The following is a 17269-nucleotide window of genomic DNA, read 5'->3' on the forward strand; positions in this document are numbered from 1 at the left end:
TTGTAATTTCGTAGTATTGCTGTCGTACTATTTCTGTAGGAATATTTCTTTAATATGTATGTAGTATTCAAGTCGTATTTTAGTATTAATCTGGTAGTACTTTTGTAGTAATTTTGTAGCATTTCTTGAATACTTTTGGAGTATTAATGTAGTTATTTTTTGTAGTATTTTTCTAGTAGTATTTCTGAAGTATTCTAGTAACATTTATATAGTCGTATATTGTAGTATTACTGTAGTGTTATTTCTTTAATAGTATTTTTGTATTATAGTATTAATCTACAAGTATTTTGTAGCATTTATGTAGTATTAGGTCCCGGATTTAGGCACTTAGTTTTGTAGTACTTCTGTATTATTGCTGTAATATTCATTTAGTATTTCTGTAGTACTTTGTAGTATTACTGCAGTTGTACTTTTGAAGTATTTCTGTAGTAGTATTTCTGCAGTCTTCTTGTAGTATTTATAGAATACTAGTTCTGTATTATTACTGTAATATTCCTTTAGTATTTCTGTAGTAGTTTGAAGTATTACTGCAGTTGAACTTTTGTAATATTTCTGTAGTAGTATTTCTGCAGTCTTCTTGTAGTATTTACAGAGTACTATTTTTGTAGTACTACTGTAGTACTTTTTCTGTACGGCATTTTTCAGTTATTCTTCATACTCTGTAGAAGTGCTTTCAATACCGTTCACTATTTTTCCACGAACGATGACGTCATTTTCACAAGTTTTATGTAGTACTGTATGTAAGATTCCTACTGACCTACTTTTACTTCCATGACAGGGAGGTCGAGTGGTGACGTCAGCGTTAGTGGGCGGAGCTACCCAACACATGATTTACGAAACAGTCACGCCGGCTTGGCCCTCTTGCGGCGCTAGAGGGCGCTGTTGCTAAATACAAAGGAACTCCTTTGCGCTGGTGTTTTTTCGTTTATATTGATAAATTGAGAATGAACTTGAATATACATGATTATTAAAATGAAATTGAAGAAGCAAAATTGATCATTTTTCAGGATTCTCGGCTGAGAAAATCAAACCCAAATGAAAATCTCTCTAAATTCTAAATGAAATGAGCCAAAACAACCCTACTCATTTTCAAAATAAAGTTTTAAAATAAAGAAATAATACAACACAAAACGGTATTGTGACGTGTTTACAGATCGATGGCTAATTTGTTTTTATTTGATGAGAGAGAATGTGGCATGTTTTAGTTCGGTGGAAATAATTGAATTAAACATGTCATCATTTATCTTTACTATATCTAGTTACTATTCTGTATTTCTATAGCACCTTGGGTTCTCCTGAAAATTATTATTTGAGTGTCCCATGCCAATTTTGTTTTTTATTTGCACTGTTTAATAAAAATGTGTTAAAAAAAAGACTTAGGATTGTCACGTGACCTCGTGGTCATGACAACCGACGGCGAGTGTCTTTGACGCTAATCACAACTTTGCACAGTCCCGCCTGAACTTCCGGCGGTTTTTGGGACACTTTTCATCTTATTTTTTAAACTTTATTTATCTGTGAATACAGTCTTGACTTTTTTGACTCCAGTTTATTGTTTTGCTATGGTGAGGCCACACTTCTAAAATGGAGAGCTAGACAAACCTCGATGACGTCACTCGGTTACCGGGCTAGCTAGCGGTTAGCTCGCGCTTTTAAAATGTCGCTTTTCTTTTTTTCCTTCAGGCGTCTGAACGTGAACACGCGTCGAGAAGCAAGAAGCCGAACAACGGGGCCACGCCCGGGGGGCCGGCAGACCCCTTTTCCACTCAAGAGATGTCCAAGGAGCTGGTAACCCGCTCACTCACTAGCTCGAAGCTAAGCTAACCATGTTAGCATCCACACGGTTGCTAGGCTACATCTACGCAACTTCCTGGGTTTCAAAAAATTCAAACGTAAATAGTTCTTCTCGTTTGGTTTGTTTGAACGTTTTAAAATAATTTATTTCGTGAACTTCGAATTTTGCTGGGTAAAGTAGCCAAAAATGTTAATTCAGTAAAAGTACTGTGACTATAAAATGATTTTTATTCTAACTTTAATCATCCATCCATCCATCCATTATCTGCACCGCTTATCCTCAGTAGGGTCGCGGGTGTGCTGGAGCCCGTCTCAGCTATCTTCGGGCAGTGGGCAGGGGACACCCTCAACTGCTTGCCAGCCAGTCGCAGGGCACACAGAGACAGACAGCTCTAACGCTCATTCAGACCTAGGGACAATTTGGACCGGCCGATTAACCTGAAATGCATGTTTTTGGAATGTGGGAGGAAACCGGAGTGCCCGGAGAAAACCCACGCAAACACGGGGAGAACATGCAAACTCCGCACAGGAGGTTTGATCTCATGACCTCAGAACTGTGCCGCACACCACTGCCCCGCCGTTTTGCCCTAACATTAACCAGATCATCAAAATTCATATAATCAACAATAAAGTACTTATAAAAATGGATCCAAATAAGCAAAGTAAATTTCAAGTATTTTAATAAACAATATCATATTACTGGTATAAATTAAATAAATACATTAAGCACAAATATGGCACATCAAAGTTTGATGCAGCACATCCTGCGGGACTACTCTGTTGTATGATACCGCCTCAAGTTCATTAATCAATTACAGCATTTTGAATTGTTTTGATGACATTAAAGTTATGCAATTTAAGAAATCCATTTTTTGCATGTCATTTTTATTATTAGATTTGGAAAAAACAACAAGAAGTACACTTTGAGTTTGATTTCTGTGGTTATTTTTCTCCTTTTACCTTTGGGCTCCACGGCCGATCACGCAGCCTTCGGTTTGCTTTAAAACAGCCACCTGCTTGGTATGTGACGCTGCCCCTTTAAAAGGGGCGGGGCATGGACCGCACAGCAGCTCTCAGACAAGGGGCACCGGAGAGAACAAAAAAAACTGCGAAAGACGTACTTTAAGTTACGTAGTAACCGCTTCAATGTAGTCTAACGTAGCGGACTGAGAGAACCGTTTGTTTTTCAAGGGACGGGCAGGGCACTCGTATAATGCAGCAGGGGTAAACCAGCGAAGGCTGTCGGGGCCTGCTGTTGAACGGAAGAGTGTATTGTGTCACCCTTACCCGAGTGACATGGCCGCTTTCTTGTGTCCCGTTTCTCTGGAGGGATGAAAGCATGAACGACTTGGGTGCCGAAATGCTTAACTTGTTAGGGTGTTTGGCATTTGGGTTGGCCATGGTCAATTTGTTTTGTGTTTTTGCAACTCTTTTCCTTTTTTCCTTTTCTTTGTTTTTTTGTATGTGTTTGTCTTGCTGTCGGTCACCCCTCTCCAGGGATGTGACCAGGGCACATAACCAAAGTAAACCGTTTAACCATATAAAGAGTGATTAACACTGCAGTGTAAAATACATACATCAAACTCACTCAATCTGAGACAACTAGTCAAGTAGAAATAGGCAACTGCACTTCAAATATTTTGTTCACAGTAAAGTAATATCAAGTGACTATCCAATCCCTCTCTCTACCTCTCTCAGTCCCTCTGTCTCTAATCCTGCCCCTCACCCCTATCCTTCTCTCACTCTCTGTCTATGATCTTAACTCCAGAGTTGCGAAAACTGAATACCAGGTGTGAAACTAATGCTGAGGTTTCGTTGCAGCTGGAGGAGCACGTGATACGCTTGCGAGAGGAGCTGGAGCGCGAACGCGAAGAGCGGACTTTCTTCCAATTGGAACGGGACCAGATCCGAGGAAACTGGGACCTGGCCAAGCAGCACCTGGACGAGGTCCGCTCCAAGCTCCGAGACCGCCTGGCGCAGGAGGAGGAGGCCGAGCGTCGGCACAGAGTCGAGATCGGAGTGAGTCACTCTTACTTTTCTTCTTCTTGCTTTGCTTCTTTTTTACTAATGCTTCTTGTTCTTTCCCCTTTATATTTTTGTTCTAAGTATTCCTCATCTTTTCCTTTCTTCCCCTTCTCCATTTTTTTTGGAGTAATAGTTCTCCAGCCACTTTCTGTCACTCTTGGACTATTTTTTCTCCTGCCTCTTCTGCTTCGTTTGCACCTTCATCTTTTATGCTGGTTTTGGCTCCCTCAACCCATTTCAAAGGAAGTGAGTTTGAGAACAAAAACTTTCATCCGATTTTCACCTACAGGGCTCGTACGGCTGCTCGAAATCTTTGGATTTTAAGGTTGTGTTTTTGAGGTCAGAAAAGCGTTTGAATTTTGGGTAAAGTGCTTGAAAATGCTTGTATTTATTATTCATTCCTGGCAGTCTGATGCAATAGACCAAAATATATATATTTTTTTAAAACATGCGCAGAAATGACACCAATGGTGGCTCCAGTCTTCACCACGTTGAAGCGTTACTGCCCCCTACGGTCGCATCCAAGAGGATAGCTTTATCAGACTAGTCATGGGAATTCCAGCTCTTTTTTTTTTTTCAGATGCGGATTTTTCTTACATGAATAAATCATAAAATACAAAAGAAAACTATTTAAAATTTAATTTAACCAATGGAGACACAGATCCTCTGAAAAACGCTCACAAAATATGAAGTCAAACTAAAAGCAAAACAGTGTTTTTTTTTTTAGATTGAAAGATTAAATGTACTCTGCTTTGGAGCAAGCATTATCATTAGAATGAGTCCAAATTTTTCTCTTTTTCAGTTTGCAAACATACAGTATGTTTCAATCTAAGCTTAAAACACACTTCAGATTCAGATTCAGATTCAGATCTACTTTATTGTCATTCTAGTACACGTGTATACAGAACGAAATGTCGATGCATCTGACCCCCACAGTTTCCTTGAATGTACAGATATAAATAATGTTGTAATGTATTTTGGCTACGTATAGTATTTTACCATAGTGCCGATAGTGCAAGAAGAGTAGCTAACCAGATGTGCAAAATGGGCAGTCAGGTTAACAATTCAGGTACACAGTAACATTAACACTGTAACAATAACGCTGTAATTACAATAGTGCAGAGAGCAATGTGCAAGGAGGAGTGGCAAGCTATAAAAAAAAACTGCCAGTAGTGCAAAAAGTCAGATTAGCAGCCGTTTAGATTTAAGTTAACTATATGTTAAATTGACCATTTAACAGTCTAATGGCCAGGGGGACTAGACTATTGCGGAGCCTGGTGGTCCTGCACCGCACACTGCAGTACCTCTTCCCAGAGGCTAGCAGAGTGAACAGTCCATGATGGGGGTGAGAGGGGTCCCCGATAATGTTTTTAGCATGGGATAGGCAGTGCTTCTGGCCAATGTCCTGAATGGAGGGAAGTGTAGTCCCGATTATTTTCTCTGCTGTCCTCGTTACCCTCCTCACACTACCCCAGTCGGTAGCGCTGCAGCCTCCACACCACACAGAGATACAGCTGGTCAGGATACTCTCTATGGTGCCCCTGTAGAATGTAATGAGGGAGGGTGGGGGCAGGTGGGCTCTCCTCATCCTCCGCAGGAAGTACAGGCGCTGCTGTGCCCTCTTAACCAGTGATGCAGTGTTCACGGACCAGGTGAGTTTGTTTGTAATGTGCACCCCTAGGAACTTGATACTGCTGACAACCTCCACAGCCTTGTTGTTGATGCAAAGTGGGGCATGGTTGGGCTGGTTTTTCCTAAAGTCGACAATGATCTCTTTAGTTTTGTCGACATTCAGGACCAGGCTGTTGTCCCTGCACCAGCCCACCAACTGCTCCACCTCCTCTCTGTAGGCCAGGTCGTTGTCATCCCTGATGAGGCCCACCACTGTTGTGTCGTCAGCATACTTCACGATGTGGTTTGTGGCGGACCTAGGGACGCAGTCGTGTGTCATCAAGGTGAACAGCAAGGGGCTTAGGACGCAGCCTTGGGGGGATCCCGTGCTGAGGTAGATGACATCTGAACTGTTCTGACCTATCCGCACTGATTGGGGTCTGTCACAGAGGAAGTCCAGCAGCCAGTTCCGCAGGGGGGTGTTGAAACCCAGGAGTCTCATTTTGTCTACCAGATGTTGTGGGATGATGGTGTTGAATGCTGAACTGAAGTCCAGGAACAGCATCCGCACATGGGTGTTCTTCTCCTCTAGATGTGTCAGGCTCAGGTGAAGCGCAGAGGAGATGGCATCCCTGGTGGAGCGGTTTGTCCTGTAGGCAAACTGAAAGGGGTCGAATGAGGAGGGGAGACTGGAGGTGATGTGCTCTTTAACCAGTCTCTCAAAGCACTTCATTATGATAGGAGTCAGTGCAACGGGCCGGTAATCGTTGAGTGATAAGATCTGGGGTTTCTTTGGCACTGGGATGATGTTGGCAAATTTGAAGCATGATGGTACTTTGGCTTGGCTTCTACCCTATAGCATATGAATAACCTATATTTTATGTCAATAATGTTTTTATTATTTGCCCTCATGTAGGTTTTAGATCAGGGGATGCTGTCATAATAGTCTGTAGTTTGCAATAGTCTTTGATTTGTGAAGCCCTTTGAGACTCTTTGTGATTAAGGGCCGAATAAATAAACATGACTTGACTTGAGGGCAGCACGGCGGCGCAGTTCATGTCTTGGGAACCTCCAGACTTCCTGTGCGGAGTTTGTATGTTCTTCCCGTGCTTGCGTGGGTTTCCTCCGGGCACTCCGGTTTCCTCCCACATTCCAAAAACATGCATTTCAGGTGAATTGGCCGGTCCAAATTGTCCCTAGGTGCGAGTGAGTTGTCCGTCCCCGTGTGCCCTGCGATTGGCTGGCAACCAGTTCAGGGTGTCCCCTGCCCACTGCCCGATGATTGCTGGGATGGGCTCCAGCACCCCCGCAACCCTACTGAGGATAAGCGGTGCAGCTAATGAGATGAGATGAGATGAGACTTGACTTGACTTTGTTTTTGTACTCCCATCATTACCCAACACCTCGAGAGCCCTTTCCGTGTTTGTAAGCACGTGCTTTGTTGGATCAGGATGGCAGAATTCATGTCAGTTTATAGCAGCCCGTTAACACAAAAAGATGGTAGATTATAGATAGGAACAACTGCAAATAGCACAGAGTATGCTGCTAGCAGTAAGATAGAAACTTTATTTTCCTCATCAAACGACAAAAAAAACCTTCTTTACGTCGGCACTGGATTTCTTCCTTTGAAGTTACTGGAAAAATTGGCCCCAAAGCGCTTGAATAGTGCTTGAATTTGGTGTAGGAAAAAGGTGTAGGAAGCATGCACCTAAAAAAGGAAAGAACGCTTCTGGGTTTTCCGGAATCTGACTTTATTTTTGATGTGTGTTAGGTTTTAAATATTAAAATGTATCGTTTACCAAATTGTTCGAATGAGTTATCTGACTCCATTAACCAAACACAACCTACATTCACCAAACAATGCGCGCTCGTTTCTTGATGGAAAAGATGAACAAGAAAACCCGACATTTTCACACAGGGGCAGATTTAATTTCATTAAAATTGAACTAAGCGAACTCCATCGAATACGGCCGAATTAGTCGAATTAGTGTCGTCGGAGTCTCCGGGGAACCCTGTCTTCAAGTCCTCTCGCTTCTCCTCTCAGCCCACGTCTTTCAGCAAGATGGTGTGCCGGCTCCTCACATGGGCGTGCCAATGAAGCCCCAACGTGAGCTCCACCACCTCGCCCCGATGTCTAGAAAACTCTAAACAGCGGAGAGCGTTTCTCAAACAATGCCTGCCGTCCTCCCTCATCAGGGCCTTTCTGCGTCGTCGGATGTGATGACTATCTTATCAGCCTCACGTCCCGTTCCCACCATTCCTGTAAACAATATTTTCTACCAGGGTGCCCTGAACTTTCACCGCTCATTGAACTATAGCCTACTCGGTGAAAATCTTCATTGCACTTAATAAATGTAACTTGTATTCAATCGTATGAAATCCTTTATAGTCAAATGTCAAATCCTTCACAGTGTCATTTGCATTGAAAAGGGCTACCAGAAAACCGATTTGAAGTTTAGAACACGAGGGCGCTCACGGTTAACGTGTTTCTCGTTGTTCACACTCTCGCTGCTCGATTCTGAAACCCAACGAAAGCGCTTCAACTTCAACAATTTGTGTTCCTCCCCACTGTTCCCCCTCTTGCAGGTCTACAAGCAAAAGCTAAAGCACGTCCTAGCGGAGCAGGCGGCGGCGGCAGCAGGCGAGAAGGCGGCGACCGCCGGCGATTGGCCGACGCGGCGCCGGCAAGTGGATGGCGAGCTGCATTCGCGGCGCCGCGAGCGCGAGGCGCGCGCCGACGCTCGCCGACAGCAGCTGGCCGCGCGCGACGCCGTCCGGGAACTGCGACTGGTGCGTGCTCCTCTCTCGAATCACTTTCTTTTCCGATTGTATTTCTTTTCGTGGGTGATAACGTCCCTGACATCATTTGCAACCGGATTAGGGGAATAACAGTGTCTGAAACGCATGGAAAAAGTTAGCGGACAGCATTGCAGACAACTCTGAAAAGTTGCCAGCCCCATTTTTCACAACTTGAAACACAATAAGACGGCTCATCGCCCAAAAAAATGTTGTTGCAAAGTATTGAGGATTTATCATCAGAATATTTAACAGATCAACACTTTAAAATTAAGTTTATTTTAAATATACTTATAACATTCATTGCATGTATATGACATCGCAGTTTTCCATCTGCCATCAATATGTACCTGTGTTTACTCATCTTCATTCATGCAATGTTTGCGTTGCCTCGTCTGCTACAAGCCACGTGAACTCCTCTTTCCACGATGCTTCTAATGTTCGTTTACGTTTCGGAGCGTCATCCATTTTGTTAGCTTCTTTTGAAACTTTCTTCTGGGGCTGAGGTTTTGGCTAACCACTTCTCCATTTTTCTTGTGTTCTCTGCACGTCTACTTTGGAAAATGATATGTAAATGCACGGCCTTATAACGCTCGGCAAAGTCTGGATGCGCAAAGTTTTTCGATGCAGGCTTCTGATCGGCTGCCGAGTATGCAACTTGCCAAACGAACCGAAATTTCCAAACCGAATGAAGATTTCAAAATCAGAAAAATGACTACAGTTAAAACAATGTATCGGTGGCAAAAAAAAAGGGAAAGAGAAAAAGTAAAATAAAAAAGGGAATTCCAAAGAAAAGCAGGAAGAAATAGAGAAAAGGAGAAAAAAGACAAAAATAAAAAAGGACGGTAAAGAGAGGGAAGAAAAAAGCAAAATAAAATCAGAAAAAAAGGAAAAATCGAGCCAAAAAAAAAGAAGTAGAGGGGGAAAAAATGAAAGGGGAAATGAAAATGGAGAAAAAAATGGGCGAAAGAGAGGAAAAAAACAAACCCCCCGCTGCGCATTGAGTACATGAACGGTTCAAGAGAGATTACAATACGGAGGACAAAAGGGACATTTTTTAAAAAGGAGTCGTTTTGGACTCATTTTACTGAAATGAATTGGCTCCCAAACATTGACGGAAGAATCTGAATCAGTTCCTCTAAGCTTAGCACTTTGTCTTCCTGAATGCTGATCTTCAGTAAGAGGCTATTTCTGTTTTTCCTTCTACACATTTACATTTATAATTTTGCTTGTTTTTCAGAGGTTTTGTGTCGTTTCAGTCAACATTGGGTAGAAGTTGAATTGCAAAAAGTATTTTAGAGCATTGTAGAGTTCATTTTTGACATTTGGATTTTCAGGGAATTCCGTCTTGCTTGAAGTTGTAAATGCTCTTCGTTTCTCTAGCACTTTTTAAGTCACTGAAGCGCTCCTAATGCGCTTCACACTTACCCATTCACACACACACCGATAGCAAGGCGCATACCTGCATATCGGGGCCATTAGGGGTTCAGTGTCTTGCCCAAGGAGACTTCCACATTTACCTCAAAGGAGCTGGGAATGGAACCTGCCACCAGTGCTTTTTTTTTTTTGAAAAGAGTTAAAAGTTCACCGTAGAGTGACAAATATATTCCTTTTTTCTATTCTTTCATTTTACGCCAACATTATTATCGATAGTTAATCGGTTAAAGCGAGCCAAAAATTTGTGTTTTATGATGTGGAAAAAAACTGAAATGTGGGGGCACGAGCCCAGACCCCCCTCACCCCCCTTAGACCGTCCACCCACCGGGGTCTCGCAATGTTCGATGGGAAACTCTGTGACAAGCGTACCATTCACGTGTTTGACTTGAGTTGTTGTTGTCCGCAGAAGCATCAGGTGGAGATGATGGAGCTCGGCAACAAGTACGAGAAACGCATCGCAGGTCAGTCCGACGCTCAAGTTTTTTCACCTGCCAAAATCTCCTTTTAAAGGCTAGATGAGGAAATGGGACTTGAAGGTAGACTATCAAATTTCCTAAGCTCCAAGGAGACTTGGAGCCTGAACGCAGATTTGAGAAGGAAATGAAATGTTTTTGAGATAAAGTGTTTGAGGAGTATGTTTGGAGTGACAAGATTGGATAGATTGAGAAATGAAATTGTGAGAGACAGAACTGGGAAGTAGTGGAACTGAGCAAGCGTGTGGATAAGAGAGTACTTGGTAGGTTTGGACAGGTGGAGAGGATGGATGAGGAGCGAATGTTGAAAAGGATCTACAGAGCAGAAGTAAACGGAAGGAGACCAAGAGGAAGGCCGCCATTGACGTGGATGGATGGTGTCATGAGTGCACTGCAGGAAAGAGGTCTAAATCTAGTGGAAGCTAGAGCTCTTGTTGGTGATAGGAATGAGTGGAGAGGTGTTGTCAAAGGATAGTGGGATGTTTGGACACGTTTTAAGGGATGGGCAGGGCACCCCTATGATACGGCAGGGGTAAACCAGTGAAAGCTGTCGGACAGAAGAGCGTGTTGCATTACCCTGACCCGAGTGACATGGCGGCTTTTTTGTGTCCCGTTTTATCTGGAGGGACGAAAGCATGATCGACTCGGGTGCCAAGGTGCTCTATTTGTTTGGGGGTTTGGGCATTTGGGTTGGCCATTGTCCAAAAAATTTTTCCCTTTTTATTTTTCTATTATCTTTTATTTTCTCTATTTTTGTATGTGTTGTCTTGCTGTCAGTCACCCCTCTCGAGGGATATGACCATTGTAGATTAGATAGGTTACAAAAAGCAGGGTGTGGGTATCAAAGAACAGCAACGTGATTGGCTGATGGTGACAATGATGTGAACATTGCATGTTAGCAAAAAAGTAAACAAACTAAGGGACAATTGTGAATTTCCCTTCGGGGATGAATAAAGTATCTATCTATCTATCTATCTATCTATCTATCTATCTATCTCCTTTGCAAGTGTTTGATAGTAAATACTCCATGCTTTCTTGTGAGCGAATAACAATTCAACATGAAATGATTAATTCATCACACACTCTTGCAGAAATTGAGGCCAAGTACAGCGAGCGGATGCAGCAGACGCATCAAGCCGAGCTTAGCCGAGCAGCGGCGGAGATTGTCGCCTTGGAGGAAAAGAACGAGGGGACGCGCTCGTCGAACCGGGCCCGAAGACAAAAGTTCCCGGCGGCGCAGCAGTTCTTTGGGAGCGCCCTGTCCCAGTTGGCGCACGACGGGCAAACGCTCAAGGTCGGTGCATGCGAACCAAGGCCCTTCGTCCAAAAAATGCATGGTTTGTTGGTGATAGGTGTGAGTGAAGAGGTGTTTTAAAAGGATAGTGGGATGTTTAGAAGGGGGTGGGCAGAGAAAAATGGCGTCCGGAAGGGAACCGGCCCTCCGCGGCTCGATAGCCATCTCCTGCTTCTGAGAGGTCGTAAAGCCGTTTCGTTCGCCAAAGACCCGATTGGCCTTTTCTTTGGATGCGTTAGGAAACACTAGATTGGTAACGATCCATCCCTATTTTCAACCGCGGAGAAAGACGTGACCTAAACAACTCGGAGGAGAGCAGAAAAAAACGCTTCATTCAAAGTAACGCGGCGCTTTTGACCCTCGGAGAGGGTAACGCCGTTTTGAAGGCGAAAAAAAAGTTTGGTGAGCCAGTTACTGAAAAAATGACGCCGTTTTTCTCAATACTGGTCTAGAGCAGTGACATACAGAAATCAACATTGCATACCAAAACAAGTTTGGAAGTGTTTTAGCCCGGATATTGTAAAAAAAAAAAAAAAGATGACTGTTAATTCCAGACTATAAGCTGTTAAATAAAAACGACCCCAAAAATATGTCCAGAAAACACCAGCTAAAAGGCGACCCAAAACACTCAAAAATCAGCGAAAAAACAGAAGAGCCTAAAAAACCAAGACACCAACGACTGAAACACGGACCAGAAACAAGACAGCAATCATCAAAACAAAAACCCCCATCTAAGGCCAAAACGACCGAAAAACTAATATTGTAGTGTCTAATATTGTTCTACATTGTTATCGATCACAAACAAGACAATCGATCACATCTATTAATGAAATATTCCCAATTATTCAACTCTCTCGTCCGCAAATCGAGTCTTTAATTTCTACATCTTGTCAAACAGAAGGGGGAGCTATATAGTACAAATGTGACATTTGCCTTTCTGTATCATCTATGTCAATTTTTAGTCACTGAAGTTTCCTTGAACCCTCGAGGAACAGTGACAAGCAAATGCATTTTGCTTCGTTCGTGCGACGAGCAGCAAAAAAAGCACATACCCGATGCAATCGGGCACTATTCTCCACGGTATGGTTGCTCTGGGGGCTGTGGTCTAGAAATATAGGGCTCACATTTGCACTCTCTTTCATCGCCGTAGTAAATACGTGCTCGTCTTAGATTTAAAAACGAGCGACGTGAAGACGCGCGAGCGAAACTACCGCTGACCTCGTTTGATCGTGTAAATGTGGCGCAGGAGGAGGCGTCGACGGCGAGGACGCGTGAAATGCGGGTGGAGGCCAAGATGGCGGCCGCCGCGCAGCAGGGGGCGCTACTGGACGTTTCCTTGCGGGAGGGCCGACCAAATCTTCCGAAAATGCGCCAACAATTGGAGGAGCACAAGCGAGCCCGACAACGCCAGGCTGTAAGTAATAGGCTGCCTCCTACACCGGCCGTCTGATGGGATTTTTTACTTTTTTATTTTCTATTTTTACTTTTGTTAAGCCTTAACTTATGTTAGGTTTTAAATATTAAAATGTATCGTTTACCAAATTGTTCAAATTAGTTATCTCGCTCCATTAACCAAACACAACCTACCCAACAATGCGCTCGTTTCTTGAAGGAAAAGATGAACAAGAAAAGCCGACATTTTCACACCGGGGCCGATTTAATTTCATTAGCAATTTAACTAAGTGAATTCCATCGAATATGGCCTAATTAGTTGAATTAGTGTCGTCGGAGTCTCTGGCGAGCCTTCTCTGAAGTCCTCTAGCTTTTTTCTCTCGGCCCAGTTTCCGCAAGATGGTGTGCCGACTCCTCCCATGGGCGTGCCAATGAAGCCCCCCGGGCTCCACCACCTCGGAGAAGAGCGCCGCGATGTCTGGAATTAACCAAAACAACACTGAGCGTTTCTACGTCATCAGGGCCTTGTTCTCAAAACATCGCTCGTCCTCCGTCCGAGTCCTGTTATCAACAGAACTAGACCAAATATTCTGCATTCGGAACAGCGCGACCTGTCATTGAACTATAGCCTACTCGGTGAAAATCTTCATTGCACTCAATAAATGTAACTTGTATGCAATCGTATAAAATCCTTCACTTATCACAATAAAAACCAAACATTGTATTCCACACTTTTTTCTAAAGGTATGTCAGGCGTTTGTAAAAGAGGCCATTTGGAGACCACCAGTTTGCAGCTCCGCCACTGCGCCATTGACTATTTAGACTACGCGAAAGAGTCGTAAATGTTTGACTCGTCTTTCTAGAAGTGAATTACTGATTGAGCATGCTTACGCGTCATAATTGTGCGTAAAAATGGATCCGGAGTTGTTACGCGTGTTTATTTTTGACTCCGATTTGAATACAGCTTGTAAAATAGCATAAAATTATGTTTTGAACCTCATTGGCTAACTAATGTGCAAATCATTGTTTCAATCTGACAGAAGAGTTTTGAAGCTGAAGTAGGTCATGTCCGTTTTCTCAATATAGGCCCTCATATTGTTACAGGCGAAGGACGGTGGAAAAAAAAACTTGCAATTGGTCAATGAGAAGGGCAGAGGCTAACGGCCATATTGAAAATCAGCTCACGGGTCTGTTCACTTTTAAAAGGGAATTATGGGGTAGATTGTCATACGATACAGAAATGCTTTTAGGCGGATTTTTTCTTGCATATTTCATTTTGATTACATTTTCAAATGTCCCAATTTCTCTTATTTTGAAAAGAATTGTATGTCCCCTCAGGCCACTTCCCTGCAGATTGATGCTCTCCGGCACCAATTGGAGGACACCGTCCTGGAGAGAGACCTGCTGACGGCCGCCTTGGTTCAGGTAGGCGAGGCCTAACAGCTGAGATGGTAAAGAAAGATGGAAAGATACAAAAAGAGAAAAAAACAAGAGAAAGGGAGTGATAAAAAGAGAAGAGAAAAATAAAAGGGCAGAGACAAGAGTAATCAATAGAGAGGGAGATCAAGCGAGAAAGTAAGAAAAAAAGGATTGAAAAATAGAGGGATGATTAGAAAAAGTAAGAGATAGTCGGAGAGGAGAGAGACAGAAATACAAAGAAAGAGAAAGGGAGAAAAAAGGAAAAAGGGAGAGTGAGCAAAAGAGAGGGAATGAGAAAGAAAACAAAGTTAGAAAATAGGGAGTCAAAGAAAAAGTGTGAGAGGAAAGAAAGAACATCTGAAAAAGAGATGTAGAGGAAAAGGTAAAAATAAAAGATGGAGGGAGGGAGAGAAAGAGAGGGGGGGAACAGTGAGCAAAGAGAGCGAGAGACCCAACAGCGAGAGAGAAAAGAGACTAAAGAAAAAGATGGAAAGAAAGACAAAGAGAGAAAGGGAGAAAAACAGTGTATAGAAAAAAGGGAAAGAGAGCTAAAGAAACCCAGCTCCAGTTGTAATTTGAGTGTCTCAGCCTGTGCTCTACGACATCCAGTGGACATATTTAAAACTGCAAAACTTGCGTTTTATTTTTCTCTCTTGCGCTTCTCTGTGTTTCTGGTGGGCTGGATTTAATGTGTTGGTGAGCCTGATTTGGCCCGCGTGCTTGACACCCCTGGTCTAATACAACCGAGCGGCTGCCTTTCCAGCAGCTCCCCTGTATCTCTCCCTTTTTGTGATTTTTTGTTTTATTGTCTGCTTCTATCTTCGGTGTTTTTCTTCCCGTTTTGACAACTACACTGTGGATTACTTTCTATCCTATGGACATGGGTTTTAGCGCACAAAAATGCGTTCATTCAAGGAATCAACTCCTTGCCCTGAAGAATTCTCGTGCCGGCGTGATGAAGGGGCCTATCGTGGAAGAAGAGCCGGAGCTAGCGAAGCGGCTAGCGGCGTTATAAGTCTTCGGTACCATCCGTAATCATGGTAAATGCGAACTGACTACCAAATAAGACCAACGAGTGCTGGGGAAAGCATCGAGCGCACAGGTTGCTGTGTTTTGCGGAAACGTGGCTCACGTTTAGCATTCCGGACGCTAACGTGTAGCCACCTGGAGCTACCCGGAGCAATCCGGCTTCAACGCCGCTAAACAGAGACACGAAAGCCAGGGGGAATCGGAGAGGAGGCGGACTTGCTAACACGAGGTGGTGTATCCCTGGACACAAAGAAAAGATTTCCATCTGCCGCAGGGATGTCGAACTTTTGGACTAGCGTGTGACGTCATCCACTCCGCTACAAGCACCCATAGGGCATCATGTTAATAAACAACGGGGTAGACTGCTGGAAGTGTAAATTTCCCTACGGGGATGAATAAAGTATCTATCTATCTATCTATCTATATGTGCCCACCAGGTAGAGCAAGAGCGCGACCAGCTGCTGAAGAATCAGATGGAAACTTTAATGGAAGTGCAGCAGAGGAGCGGCCTCAAGCGCATGATCCTGGAGCGCAAGATGGCGCTCTTGAGCGGCTCGGCCCCTAAGGGGCCCCTCGACCTCTTGGAAGGGGCCACACTCGACACGGAGTCCGCTTCTGTGGGAGAAGGGTACCCTCTGGAGGCCGCGGGAAGAACTGCGTCAAAAGTGTGAGGTCTGTCTTTTTTTATCGGTTAACACCTTCCCGTCTTGCCGTATGTAGAAACAAATGGCTACAAATGTGACATCTACATAAACACGTCATGGCGGGGTACCTCAACATATGACATCAATGCGATTTATTTGGAGATTTTGTCACTTTTCATGCAACAAAGTGCTATTCAAATGAGGGGGCGGGTCAAACTGCCTGAGCTTTTCACCTATTTATCACTCATAATAATAATAATAATAATAATAATTTCCTTTGTATTGTCATTCTTTGTAACAATGTACACAGAACGAAATGTCGATACACCTGACCCGTTGTAGCGAGTCGATGCAGCCGCAGCCAGAGGGCGCCGCCATTATACCAATTATCTACCAATAGGTGAAAAGCTTAGCCAGGTAGACCCGCGCCCCTATTTGAATACACCACAAAATAAATCTGAAAACATGTCAGAAGCCCGGAATGGATGGCAAAATACATAACAAAAAACACGTAAGATAAATAATAAAACCATACAATTAATGACAAACGCAAGAAACCCCAACAAGCACGACAATAAAAAAAATGAATGACAAAATGACAATCAACTAGAAACGTGACAATACACACCAAAATTAATCTAAAAACAAGACAAAAATAACAATAAACGATCAAATGCGTGACAAAAACCACAAGAAAAAAGGACAAAATGGACAAAAACCACATAAAACCAAAAAATTACGAATACAACAACAAAAAACAAATGAATGACAACACGTGAATAACACAAAAAAGAATGATAGAAAGCCATAACTAAATACACTAGAAAAGGAATGACAAAAGGCATAAGAAATGACATTGATGTCATGTTTAGGTATATGTTTCTGTGGCATTTTTCAAATATCTCAAATCTATTCTATAGCATATGAATAACCTATATTTTATGTTAGCAATATCTGTGTATCATTTGCCCTCATGTCGGTTTTAGATCAGGGGATGTTGTCATAATAGTCTGTAGTTTGCAATAATCTGTGGTCTGTGCAGCCCTTTGAGACTCTGTGATTAAGGGCATCACAAATAAACATGGCTGATTTGACTTGAGGTTTTTGAGTTTTTCCTGGCCCTCATGTAGGTTTTAGATCAGGGGATGGTGTCATAAAAGTCTGTAGTTTGCAATAATCTGTGGTCTGTGCAACCCTTTGAGACTCTTTGTGATTAAGGGCGTCACAAATAAACATGTCTAGACTTGACTTGACTCATCCTGATGTTTTTGTTGAGGTTTTTGAGTTTTTCCTTGCCCTCATGAGGTTTTAGATCAGGGGATGGTGTCAATAGTCTGTGGTTTGCAATAGTCTGT

General features: G+C 43.1%; 1 protein-coding gene across 1 annotated transcript; it reads left to right on the plus strand.

The window, feature by feature from the left end:
* Positions 1 to 1421: 1421 nt before the first annotated feature.
* On the plus strand, positions 1422 to 16146 carry LOC148360431 (dynein regulatory complex subunit 4-like). The gene is made up of 9 exons (XM_088342956.1): positions 1422 to 1565; positions 1684 to 1788; positions 3616 to 3813; positions 8017 to 8220; positions 10070 to 10124; positions 11228 to 11430; positions 12677 to 12844; positions 14161 to 14247; positions 15708 to 16146. The coding sequence occupies exons 1-9, from the start codon at positions 1563 to 1565 to the stop codon at positions 15939 to 15941; spliced, it is 1257 nt and encodes a 418-aa protein (XP_088199082.1). The 5' UTR covers positions 1422 to 1562; the 3' UTR covers positions 15942 to 16146.
* The last annotated feature ends 1123 nt before the right edge of the window (positions 16147 to 17269 follow it).

This window comes from Urocampus carinirostris, chromosome 8 (genome assembly GCF_059441175.1).
Source record: "Urocampus carinirostris isolate Australia breed hairy pipefish chromosome 8, RoL_Ucar_1.0, whole genome shotgun sequence".
Taxonomy (NCBI): domain Eukaryota; kingdom Metazoa; phylum Chordata; class Actinopteri; order Syngnathiformes; family Syngnathidae; genus Urocampus; species Urocampus carinirostris.